Below are 13,305 nucleotides of genomic sequence, written 5' to 3'. Positions count from 1 at the left end.
CTAGAAATATATAACTACGTATACTGTAATTACTGTATTAACCCTTGTATATTCGTTAGATTTTTTCATCTCATTGTTTGTAATGATGACTTTCGGCGTAACTTTTTTTTAATAAATTTTCTTCCCTCCCCTCTTTTTTTTTTTCCAGCTTCACAAACAGAATCTTGGAATGTGAATGTTTAGCGAATAAATTAATTACACAGGGGGGATTTAAAAGTTCTCTTATACATTTTGAGGTTGAATTTCAAATTGATTAATCAAATTTTTAATCAGATATTTTGTCGTACCTAATCAATCATAAACCCTCGAGAATTTATGCATATAAAAAAAAAAATTTTCAACGGATTCTCCGAAATAATGTAAATCGTTCACTTCGATCATTTTGAGACAACACTTTCATGGTCGATCTACCTTTTAAGAAAAGATTATCGGTTACTTGCACTGCGTCGATTTTCATCTATTTAATACTTTGCATAAATAATAAAATAAATAAAAGATGTACAGATATACTAAGGAAGATCATAAATATTTGAACATCATCAATTTTTAGTCTAGTCGAATAATTACTCTTTGACCATAAAATTCCTTTTTCTTTCCTTGATTTAGGATCATACTTTAAAAAATATTGTAAATCCTCACTTTGATAAATATAAAAAAACTAAAATATCATCCATTTGAATAGCAAATAAAATTATTCTTGTCCTTTCAATTTCGTTCTTACTTTTTTTACTCTTTCACAAATTTCAACTTTAATATTTTCGCTAGCATTTTTTTATTTTATTTATTTATTTATTTATTTTTTTTGCTATATTTACAATTTACATTTGACATTTGAAGTTTCAAGTCTAATTTATCATATTTATAGATCATTCATATTAGCATAATAATATAAGTCGCTAGACGATTTAAACGATTTAAATATAATTATTATTTTATTTAATTTATTATTTATTTTATTATTTATTATATATACTAAAAAAAAAAAATTTTTTAGATTAAAATTTGTTATTATATATGAAGTCATATTATAAAAACTCGGAAAAAATTTTCTCTGCAAAAAAATTTAACCAAAAAAATTTCCCCCCAATCAAAATATACTTTACATACAAGTAAAGCATCAAGCTGCATACTGGTTAAATGCGGTAAAGAAAAGATACATAAATAATATTATACCATTATATTATTGATTTGTTATTTATTTAAAGCAATCCAACTAATAGTTTTTTATCAGGAAAAAAAATTTATATTAGAAACTTTTCTCTAAAAAAAAAAAAATTATCTATTCTTTTCTCTTCATCCCGTTCTGGCAAGTTTTACATCGATTTATGTTGCTATTTTTTTTTATTTTTTTTTTTGAATACGATTTTTTCTAATTTCTTCCTTTTTTTTTTTTATTGACTTTGTTATGATTTTGATTTATTTTTTTTTTCCTTCAAAATAACAGGTTCACAAAAAATATTTATATAACTTGTAAACATTTTTTTTCTTAAAAAAAAAAGGACCCGCTTTTTTTTTCTTTTTTTTTCAAAAGAACCCTTTCTTTTATTTTTTATTTTAAGAATAACTCCAAACCTCTTTTGTTCTTTTTATTACGTGTTCTCTATCAATATTTCGGCTACATAATCAATTTATAGTTCCTTGGGTAAGTTGATCTTCTGATTCGTAACTCTCATGCTTTTCCTTTCCCACTTGTGTCTCCCATCAATCGTAAAAGTTCGGGTTTCCGCGGAAGACTTTGTTTGTTATTTTGTTTTTGTATTTTTGAACGCGTTGTTCGCGGTTTATACGTTATTTTCTCAATAACGTAAAGAAGACGTGTTTTTTTACTGAATCTTTCAGTTCAGAACACCATAACTTATATTTGATAATAAACTTTCATAAGTTTTATCTTGTTTTTCCTTTCCTTTTTAACCTACTTCGCGAGAGATCGATCGGTTTTCACCAACAAAAAACCTTACCTGCAGGTGCATAACAGTTGTGAACGGCTGGGCGTAACCAAACAAAAACAACAAAAAAAATATGCGCATATTTTTGTGCTATATTTATTTATATTTTATACCTTTTCAACATTTTCTACATCGGTTAAGCTTTTTTTTCTTGATTTGTTTTTATTTTCCTCAAAGAAAATTATTTTTGTAAATCACTACAAAAAAGTTTTTCATACCTTTTTATTTTATTTTATTTTATTTTTTTTATTTTTTCTCGTTCGTAACTAGCGTTCGTAAGTGTTTATCATACAAACAGATCTTTTACGCGGTTAACCAAAACTTCTTATATGTTAAGACTTACTTAACTCAAAATAACATTATTGATTGTTTGGTTTTTTTTGTTTTACCAGGGAATAAATCTGCTAAGAAAAATTCGAGGGAATCTAAATTTATTTTATTTTTATTTTTATTTTTTTTTTTATTTTTTTTTTCAAAAATAGTTTTTTAGACGAAAGGGGAGAGGTCCAGAAACTTATTTTATTTGTCAAACAATAAAACTCCAATAATCATCTCCAAAAATGTCACCAGAACCAACGAGCGTTGCTGCTCTTTCACGTACAAGTGATCTTTTCCCACATCATCATCATAGTCTTTTATTCCCCAAAGAATATCATCATACTAAATCAATACAATCAACAACAGATAAAAGAACGAATACAAGTTCATCATCTTATTTAACTACTTCACTCAATAATAACTCAACTACGTCAGAAACGCGAGAAAATCAAGATTTTCGTCACATTCAACGTCAACGGAGTTTAAATGGAAATCACAATATGAACAATCTTCAATCTCAACTTCATCATCCAACTTTATCATCTAATCGTGATAGACTTAGTGCGGAAATGCATATAGAGCGTAGTTCACTTGACAATAATGATCGAGGCTCATTGGATTTATTAGTTGCTGCGGCTGCCTCTTTAAATATTTCGAATAATAATATATCAGAATCGGAAAATTCAAGTACAGGGGTATGTAACATTTTTAAAATTAAACTAATGTAAACAAACGCTCAATTGTACTTCTGTGATCATTTTTAAAGTATGACTATCACAAATAAATGTATTGTCATTAACCTAATATATAGTCAATGTCACAATTAACAAATCATAATGTCAGCTTTATTTGGAAGTTGACTGTAAATTTTTATTCATAACTTTTATAATTAATCTACATTTTATTCTAACATTTTTTTTAAAAAATTCCCTCACTAATCTGGAACAGAAACGGTTAGAGCAGAAACGAATAGAACACGAACGTCAACGCTACGAACAACGCCAGTTGTTTGAAACAAAAATGAAAATGCTCGAGCTCCAACAGCTTAAAGAAGAACAAGATTTGCTAGAAAGTCAATCGCATAGTGTTAGTATATCAGCTGTAAGCGCGAGCGCACCTAATACGCCTCCTTCTTTAATAACGAATGATACTCGTGCTCGATCCAACACGATGCCGAGATTAAATACTGTATCAGGAAATCTAACCACAAATACAAATCAATTTGACTCCCTTCACTCTGAATCATTGCCTCATACCGATGTTCAGCAGAGATCAAATACTTCATCCCGATCTGTTCCGAATTCTCGTCGTAATTCGAATGAATCACCAGAGGCTCCTTCGTATCCTGGAGGAGAGAGATTGAACAAGAAAGATAAGGTTTCTGAGAATGTTAAGTATGTTTCTTTTAATTTTATTTGGGAGATGATCAGATTTTATGTAATTTATCATCATTGCTCATGATCTTTTTTCATTTCTTTTTCTTTTTTTTGTCAATTAATAGGAAAGATTTCATACACACGTCTGTTGAACTACAAGGTCCACCATCACAACATAGGAACGCGACATTGACCAACGCATCTAATAATGATAACTCGGTATTCCCTCAATTTAACGGGAACTTTTTACTTGATGAAGAAGGTACGAATCCTTCTACGTCGTCGTCTTCATACGTTTGTCGATATTTACAAATGAATACAGATGATGACTTGTTTCCAGTATTGATTCGTCGGGACAGTTACCCAGGAATGGTATTTATTCTCTTATTCATCGTTTTTTTTTTTCGAGCTTTTTTTTTTTTTAATAATATATATTTTTATTATTTTCAGTTGTCTGCATGCTCCGCAGCCCTTGATCTTGCACCATTACCCCAGTCCACACCACGTCATCGTTGTGTGGATTCATTCGCGTTCTGTCAAAAGCCAGGTGAAGGTGATAATTGTCAATTACGTTCCAATAGGGATCAATTAGGTCCTTTACTGTCAGAGACTCAAGTTTCAAACAAAAAAACAATCTCAACTTCTACAGTTAACACAAACATGTCTGCTAATAATGTAAATATTTCAAGTGGAATGTCATATGCAAGTGATAGAAAGAAATTGGACAATTTGAACATAGATAATAACAATAACATATTAATTTCAAAATCACAACGAGTACCAAAACTGTCATCATCATATTCAACTCCAAATTTAGCTAGTGCAACTAGATTACTTGGTTGTCGTTCGACAAATTTTAATGCAAGTGCTGCTAATGATGTACTTTTAGAAACGGACAATCAAATTAGTCATCAATCACCAAATGTAACTACTGCTGGAGATATTACTGGTAACACAGTTTGTCGTTTCTATCAACAAGGATATTGTCAACGCGGAGAGCGATGTTCTTACTCGCACACACATACGTTTAACGGATCAGGACAAGCTAATATGAATGTAACAGCTCAAATGGTGGGATATCAAGGAGGTGTCGCTTATTATAGTCAATACGGGAATTTATTGCCTTCAACAACCGGATATAATTACAATCAAAATTTAGCAACCCTCAATAGTATGAGATTGGTACATCCGAATAGCATTTTATCTCTTTCTAAAATGAATCAGAAAAGGATGAGCGGTGATCTTGAAGGTAAATTTAACATTAATGATAATAAAAAATTATAATTTCACGTTTGTATCCATGTAATTGAGCAATTTGAATATATGTTTTTAAGAAAAGTATTTAAAAAAATGTTTTACATAATTAATTAATAGTGAACAGATTTGCTGGTATCATGTTAGAAGACTTAGTAGGTGAGATATACTCTTTTTGTAAAGATCAGCATGGATGTAGATACCTTCAAAAGAAACTTGAAGAGAAAAATGAACAATATATCGGAATGATATTCAATGAAGTCTTTAGTCACTTTGTTGAACTCATGACAGGTAAATTTTTATATATTTATATTTTAAAACTTTAAACGTTTGAATATGTCCTCACTGATTTTATTTCCATAAATATTAGATCCCTTTGGTAATTATCTTTGCCAAAAACTTCTCGAATATTGTAATGATGATCAACGAACTATAATTATAGAGACCGTAGCACCGGAGTTAGTAAACATTTCATTAAACATGCACGGTACTCGTGCTGTTCAGAAAATGATAGAGTTCCTATCAACACCCCAACAGGTATTTTGATTTCTTTGGTCATTTCTTAAAAAAATTGTTTAACATTTTTATATCATAAGATTTACATAACGACAGTTCCATTCAAATGGTTACGTAATTAAAAAACAGATTCGTATGGTGATAGCAGCTCTTAACCCCAACGTTGTGACCTTAATTAAAGACTTGAACGGAAATCACGTTATTCAAAAATGTTTGAATCGCTTGAGTTCTGAGGACAATCAAGTAAGTATAAATTGTTTGTCGAATAATTATAACTTAAATATTCTTATTTTGACGTATATACACACATTTTTATATAGTTCATTTACAACATCATAAGCAAGAATTGTATTGAGGTAGCGACACACCGTCATGGATGCTGTGTACTACAACGTTGTATTGATCATGCCTCGGAAACTCAAAAAATTCAACTTGTTACAGAGATTACATATAATGCTCTTACCTTAGTGCAGGTAATAATAATTAATGTCTTGCGTTATTTAATTTTAAAGGTTTTGGTTTAAAATGTTGTATCTGTTTTTTTTTTAGGATCCATTCGGCAATTACGTTGTTCAATACGTTTTAGATCTCGGCGATAATCGATTCGCAGATTCTCTTATTCGAAAATTCATTGGTAACGTATGTTCGTTATCTGTGCAAAAGTTTAGTTCAAACGTAATGGAAAAGGTAAATTAAAACCATTTTTTTTAAAAATTGATGGAGTTATATAACAGTTATATAATTTATGATATAAATATTTGTTCGTCCAATTAGTGTATAAGGGTTGCGGAACCAGAGACACGAAAATTTTTGATTGACGAGATGCTCAACCGGAATCAACTGGACAAATTGTTACGTGATTCTTATGCTAATTATGTAGTTCAGACATCCTTAGATTACGCTGATCCGATACAACGCGCTCAAGTAGGTGATCGTGATAATTTGTTTTCTTTTGTTACTATGTTTATAAATTTGTTAATACGTAATTATTATAATTATTGTAGTTAACTGAATGTATTCGACCTCTTTTACCTTTTATTCGTAATACACCGTATGGCAAACGCATCCAAGGGAAACTTCACCGCGAACAACAACAACAAATGCAGGCGTTGAGTTCGCTTAATATGTTAGGATTACCGTTTCATGGTTTGAGTAATCTTGGCAATTTTACCGGAAATTTTAGCAGCAACATGAATGGTAGTATAATTGGTATGAACGATTATACAACACCAGGTTTCCGTTACATTTAATGACGAAAAAGAGATTTTTTTCCCAATTTTATATATATTTATATTATATATATTTACTTTATTATATTATTATATTTTGGAGGGAGAGTCATTGACGTGTGGTTCTTTCACACTTTATATTCATTCCCATTTATTATGACTTGTATTTTTTTTTTCATTAGACTTGCGTGGCGGATATAACTTGTATCATATATATACAACAAACGCCTCTCATGTTTACACTTTTATACAAATGTATTTGTGATTCCTTTGTGAAAAAATAGCTGTTTTGTAATGATAGTAGCTTACATGTATTATTTGTCCTCACAAAGATATTAATCTTTAAAACTTTAGCACAATTTATAAATTACAAAAAAAAATTCTCTTCTGTAATTTTTCTTTTTTTTCTTTTTTTTTTTCATTTTCCCTTTATAGTTTAACTTACCTGTAGAAATACTTTTTTCCTTTACATGTTAAAATATTCACATCTTGAAATGATGTGCATTCGGAACATAGAAATAATTATATGTTCTATATGTTCTGTATTTTTTTTTTTCCCGTTGTATTTATACACAAAAAAAATTATTATACTTCCCCTTTGCAATTTTTTTATATCCTAACATATAAACAAAATATTTCGAACTTTATACAATTTATACTTCACTCTGTACTTTATTTTTCTTTCATTACCTCTTCTGTATTTTTTTCTTTTTAGTATTACTTCTTGCCAATATATTTTATTTTTTTTTCCATTTTTTTTTTAAAAAAAATATATATACATATATATCAAATAATTCACTTAGCAATAGCAATTAGTATTATTCATTTTTTTCAAAAAAAAAAAATTCCCTCCAAACAAAAAAAAATCAAGTATAATAAACGAAAATATGTGAATATATATTTCTAAAAAATTTTATTTTCATGTTGGAATATATACTTTATATACCAATTTTTTTTCTTTTCAAAATTGTCTAAAAAGATAGATAAAAGATCACCAAAAATTAATATTATTTCGTTCATTTTTATGATGACATGACGCAATTTATACTTTTTTAAAGTTAAATAGCTGATTTTGCAGAGCATTACAAGATAATAAATCACTTCATTTATTCATGTAATAATAAGATGTGATTAAAAATTAATAATTTTTACAGATCATCATCCATGTCCATAGTTATTTCGTCGGGATTCGATGGATTAGAGGATACATTTTCCTTATTTACTTGCGTAGAAGAACTAAAGAAATTGCAATATGCATGGTTAATAATTTAATTAATATTTACAAGGACTCAAACGAATCGTATACGCACGGGACAAATGTCATTGATTTAGAAACAGAAGTTAAGTTTGCTTTAGTTTGCATGGCTTCTTGTTCTGCAATTTGCATTGCATTAGAAGTCCCCGGTACTGAAATTTCAGAAACTGATGATCCATTTGAAGGTACTCCTTGCACTTGACCACTCTCTTGACCACTCTGTTGAGCTTGTCTAGTAGCAAGTATTTGGGCGGATATAAAATTAACCTGAAATAGTTAAGAGAAAAATATTATTATATTTGATTTTCGATCATTATAAATGAATTTATGTATCGTACCTCTGTATTATATTGAGCTTGTACACTTCGCTTGATTCGAAGCATTTCTTTAAATGTATCTTCGTTACCGTGCTTGACTTCAAAGTCATGCCACGTTTGCCAGAAAGATGGTACCGTCTATGAATAAATTGCTAAATTAGTATTGGAACCTCTTCAAATTAAACAAATAATGATTACAAACCCTTGGATCACAAAATTGAGATGCGTGAGCATATAACGCTCTTGCTCTATCAATTTCCCCTAGTTTACGTTCCAATTCAGCATATTTCAAAGACATATCTTTAGCTTCTTTATCAGGTAAAACTTCGATTGCCCGTTCATAAATTTCACGGGTATAAGTTACACCAAAGTTAGCACTCGCTTTGGCGATATAAAAATTAAACATCTTAAATGAACAGGTTATTAGATTAATACATGACGTAATGGTATCGGATCTTTTGCCAGTTGAAATTGAAATTACCTCGAATCGATCTTCATCAGATACTGATCTGGTTGCGCGATCATAAATACGCATCGCGTGTCGTGCTAAACCATAGTCCTCTTCTAATTTACCATACATAAGATATAAGGGCTTAGCATATTTAGGAGGACACTTTTCAAGAGCTTGTTCAAACAGATCTCTAGCACGTTCTAACTTGAGACCTCCCTTGAATTGAGAAAATTTTTAATAATCAAAATAAAACATATACTTATTAAATAATAATAATAATAATAATAATTCGTACATATCTATTAATAAACTTTGTCAAATATACATTCCAAATCTCGAATGAAATTGGATAATTGAAAAGTTCTACGCCTCGTTCATATACCTATTATAAAATATTTAATGGGTTACAAATACCGTATTTTGAAATATGCTTTAATCGTAAAATTACCTTAAAACTTTCTTCATAATATTTATTCTCTTCTAGAAAATTCGCATAATTAATGATTATTTGAGGATTAGCGATCTTCAATTCTAATATTCGATCATATACTGCTCTAGTAGATTCTATCGTGCCAATACTTTCTTCAAGATCAACGTAAAATGACCACAACTTTATTGATTTAAAAACGCGTAGTTGAACCGGTAAACTCTATCAAAACATAAATAAATTCGAATTAATACATACAATATTCTATTTCGTACTATAACATTATATCACTAACCTCATCACGGAAATCCACATTTGGATTGCGAGGAGGAACTGTAGCACGACCCATAACATCTAAGGCTCTGTTGTAATTCCTTTAAGGAAGTTATAATAAGTGAATAACGTAATTATTTATTCTTATTCCGCATAAAATATATATTCACGTACTCAAGTCGTAGCTCCATCTCTGCATATTCACACCATAACGCAGCCAAGTCATTAACGTTTTTAAAGTCAACATGTGTAGCTTTTTCAAAGATTGTTCGGGCATTCTCAATGTCACCACCCTGTTCATAGAATTTGGCAAAGTTCGTCCATAACACATGAAATTTGCCAGTTGCTTTTTTCGGGTCAATAGTTCTCATTGCTTTCGTATATGTTTCAACAACCTAAACGCTAAATATAATAAATTAAATGCCAACAAGGTATTGAAATTGTTGGTAATAATCTAAATAAAAATAACCTTAGTGTGGTTGTCCTTCCATAATGCCACCCTTTTTTCCCATTCATGGACATTATTTGGGTTCTGTCTCAACAAAACGTCATTCACCAAAAAAGGTCTACGATCCATTAATTGTTCAAATCGCATCAACCTTAGATCTAATTCTGAATCTGCTTTTGGATCATCTATTCCTTCTTCCGCCCTCTCCGCTGCTTCTTCCATTTTTCTTTCAATGACGGTCTCTTCAGCCTTCGCATAAGTATCAAATATCTGTGTAAAATCTCTGACAGTCATTACAGTGCTAATACCCTCTTCAAATACATCTCTTGCCTATATATTAAACAAATTTAAATAAAAAAAGCAAATAAAATAATAACAATTAAATAGATATAAATTTTTATGATAAAAAAAAAAAAGAAACCTTTTCAAAATGTCCCAATTTGATCCAATAATTTGCTAAGGAATTCCATAATCTTCCGACTTGATCGGTAAATCTACGGATTCCACTTCTTATAATAGGTTCAACTTTTAAACTTTTAATTTCATGTGGATGTTCACAGATCAAATCGCAAAGTTCCATCCACAGTTGATAGTTGGATTTGCCGAACATTGATTGGAACCGATCGTTATTGACAGTCTGAGCAAGTCGTTTAGCAGCCTCATCGTATCGATTGAGTGATAATAACAACTCGATATATTCTTCAACACGGTCTGGTTCCAACTATGATGAGATTCATGCTATATAGTGAGCAAATGTCTTGCCGGAATGATAGTATATCATCTATTGTTGCAGTGGGTCCATCGTCACAAAACGATAGTCAGTTTTGTAATCCCTTGCCATAATAGTTCCTTAATGATTGGCAAACCGTGTCGTAATATTGGACCCACAAACCTCCAATAATTGACTCACATAACGTAATCATGAACAAACTTAAGTATAAAAGAGAATGTCAATCTCACCTTAAGATACCTTCGATATAATCGAATTGCTGTTTCACCTCCCACCGACCTGGCAAATTTTAAATATAGCTCCCAAATTCTTGGATGTTGTGTAATTGGTAATGCTTTTAATGCTCGATCAAAGATTCTACGTGTTTTTGTAACTCTACATTGATTCATCATAAAGCTACAATAATCTAACCAAATTCGAGGCATCTAATAAATTACAAAAAAAGTCAGCATAAACGCGGAAAATTAAAACTATCATATACTTATATTTACTTTATGTAACAAGACCAATGCTCTTTCAAAACAATTGTTAACTTTCAAATATTCTTTTTCAAATCTAACAGGATTTAACTCTTGAACGTGTTCTCTTCGAAGATCTAAGTATTGTTTCCATAATTTGTAAGAACCAGGTAACTCTTTGAGAGCACGCTCATAAACAAAAATTTGTTGTGACAATTGTTGTTCAGATTTATGGTCGATGTATCGAAGCCATGATTTTAATGTATAAGGATTGCGTAAAATTTCTTCTTCAAAAGGAATATCAAGTTCTTCCTATACACAATAAATTTCAAATCTAGATTTTAATTAAAAAATGAGAAATTTTAGATCTTGAACATTTAATGTTAAAGATTTCCCACTTACAATCATATAAAACCCTTGGTTTTCATCATTGCCGTCAACTTCCATTGTAAAGCTTTTTTATTTAAAAGAAATCCAACTATCCAAGTAACAAGAATTAGTTAAAATCGTGTGCGTTGCGTTTTACCAAAATTTTCATCCCACGTGACTGATTTGTGTTACATACTTACATTACACAGTGATCTTATAAATTTCACTATACCTAATATTTAATAATTAAATTAAGTACTTATATTATTATTAAAATGAAGTTTATACAGTAATACTATCATGCAATTATACTTATAGAAATTACTGTTTTTTATGACCTTTTAAAATAATAATATCAAATTTAAAATCTTTTACCTTTAAAAATTACTATAAAATTTATTACTATTAAAGATGTGATATGTAATTATTTTTAGAAGGTTGTAAGGTTGCAACTATTATAATATTATATTACCTGTTATTACTAGTATTGTATATTTATAGTATTGTAATTATTGCCAATTAAAGCTTGGATTCGCACTCATGTAACTCAAGTTGACTTGAATTGAACTCGCACTTGAGTTAGAAATTTCTTGACTTGAGTCAACTGGGATCATGTGGTTGATAGTGCCAGCTGAATCCTATTTGTAATTCCTGCCAGCATTATGATTATAACAGTCTGAATAAAATTATGGATAAGTTTTTTGGCCCGCACTTTAATTTTGACTCAAATTAACTTGAGTTAACTCAAGTCTTAGCTTGAATCCTGGACTTAAATACTCTTTGAGTTAAAAAAATTTTTGACTCGCTTTACTCGAGTTGACTCATCCTAACTTAAGTCCAAGTTCTATTGCCAATTATACAAATATAGTATATCAATCATTTCTTTTTGTATCTGTTTTACAAAACTTATTTTTGTAATTTTTATTTTTCAAAAAAGAAAATTTTTAAAAATCATAAGTGTTGTAATATTACAACACTTTGAGCTTAAAAATAGTAATAAATTGCAACTTTTACTATTACAATACAAAGTAGTAATTATCAATTATATACTATATTTTTAATTATAGGCTGATGCAAAAAGATTCATACTTCACTAAAAATAGATAAGATTTACATTAAGGTCAAATATTGCACAACAAAATATAACGGTCTGAAATTCATATATTTGATAAATAATAATTAAAAGTACTTGATTTTTAATTTTTTTTCTTATACCATCCTTTTTTCTTTTTTAAAATAAAATAGAATACTGTTAAAATATAATAAAAAAATAGTAATACCATATTTTTCCAATATTAAGCACCCCCCGAAATTAAGCACCCCATTACTTTGCACGATATCAAGTATAAACTGAAAATAAGCACCTCTCCGAATACTTATTGATTTTATTATACAGTCAACTCTCTTTATAGTCACACATTTGGGACAGTCCATATTTGGTGATTATAAAGAGATGTGACTATATAAAAAATTTCTTATATTAGTATATCATAATTCCGGCCAAAAATTAACATAATTTTAGCCAAAATTATACTCAAAACTTTATTGTATAGTAACTCTGCCAATATTAATCGTAGAGAGATGATCTTACTGCCATTCGATTCGTCTTGATGAGACGGTTCTAATGGTATAAAATACATCGAAATCTAATCACTAGATTAATTTCCGAAATTAAAAAAATATTAATGGTTTTTGTGTAATAACTCTGCCAATATTGATCCTAGAAAGACGATCTTACCGCCATTCGATTCGTCTTGATACGATGAATCTAATGGTATAAAATACATCGAAATCAAATCACTAGATCAATTTCCAAAATTAAAAAATATTAAATTGTTTTTAAGCAGTAACTCCGTCAATATTGATCACAGAGAGATGAGCTTACCACCATTCGATTCGTCTTGATGAGGCGATTCCAACGAGCTATTAATCGTCTTT

The 13,305-nt window shown here is 29.6% G+C and overlaps 2 protein-coding genes across 2 annotated transcripts; one reads left to right on the top strand and one right to left on the bottom strand.

The window, feature by feature from the left end:
- Nucleotides 1–2,506: 2,506 nt before the first annotated feature.
- OCT59_004156 (uncharacterized protein) lies at nt 2,507–7,546 on the top strand (the record flags this gene model as incomplete). The annotated part of the gene is made up of 12 exons (XM_066148108.1): nt 2,507–2,543; nt 2,631–2,959; nt 3,213–3,658; nt 3,766–4,012; nt 4,091–4,889; nt 5,015–5,185; nt 5,265–5,431; nt 5,507–5,653; nt 5,731–5,883; nt 5,960–6,097; nt 6,185–6,334; nt 6,415–7,546. The coding sequence occupies 12 exons, from the start codon at nt 2,507–2,509 to the stop codon at nt 6,658–6,660; spliced, it is 3,030 nt and encodes a 1,009-aa protein (XP_065996740.1). The 3' UTR covers nt 6,661–7,546.
- A 241-nt stretch (nt 7,547–7,787) lies between these two features.
- On the bottom strand, nt 7,788–11,445 carry OCT59_004155 (Pre-mRNA-splicing factor SYF1; the record flags this gene model as incomplete). The annotated part of the gene is made up of 14 exons (XM_025320274.2): nt 7,788–7,875; nt 7,950–8,161; nt 8,233–8,349; nt 8,414–8,617; nt 8,693–8,878; nt 8,958–9,044; nt 9,111–9,311; nt 9,385–9,463; nt 9,537–9,757; nt 9,832–10,140; nt 10,232–10,531; nt 10,771–10,965; nt 11,032–11,310; nt 11,401–11,445. 14 exons carry the CDS (start codon nt 11,443–11,445, stop codon nt 7,788–7,790), a joined length of 2,523 nt encoding a protein of 840 aa, XP_025171718.2.
- Between the last annotated feature and the right edge of the window lie 1,860 nt (nt 11,446–13,305).

This window comes from Rhizophagus irregularis, chromosome 12 (genome assembly GCF_026210795.1).
Source record: "Rhizophagus irregularis chromosome 12, complete sequence".
In the NCBI taxonomy this organism is placed as follows: domain Eukaryota; kingdom Fungi; phylum Glomeromycota; class Glomeromycetes; order Glomerales; family Glomeraceae; genus Rhizophagus; species Rhizophagus irregularis.
Note: the sequence above shows the minus strand (reverse complement) of the source record. Positions and strands in the feature narration are given on the sequence as shown.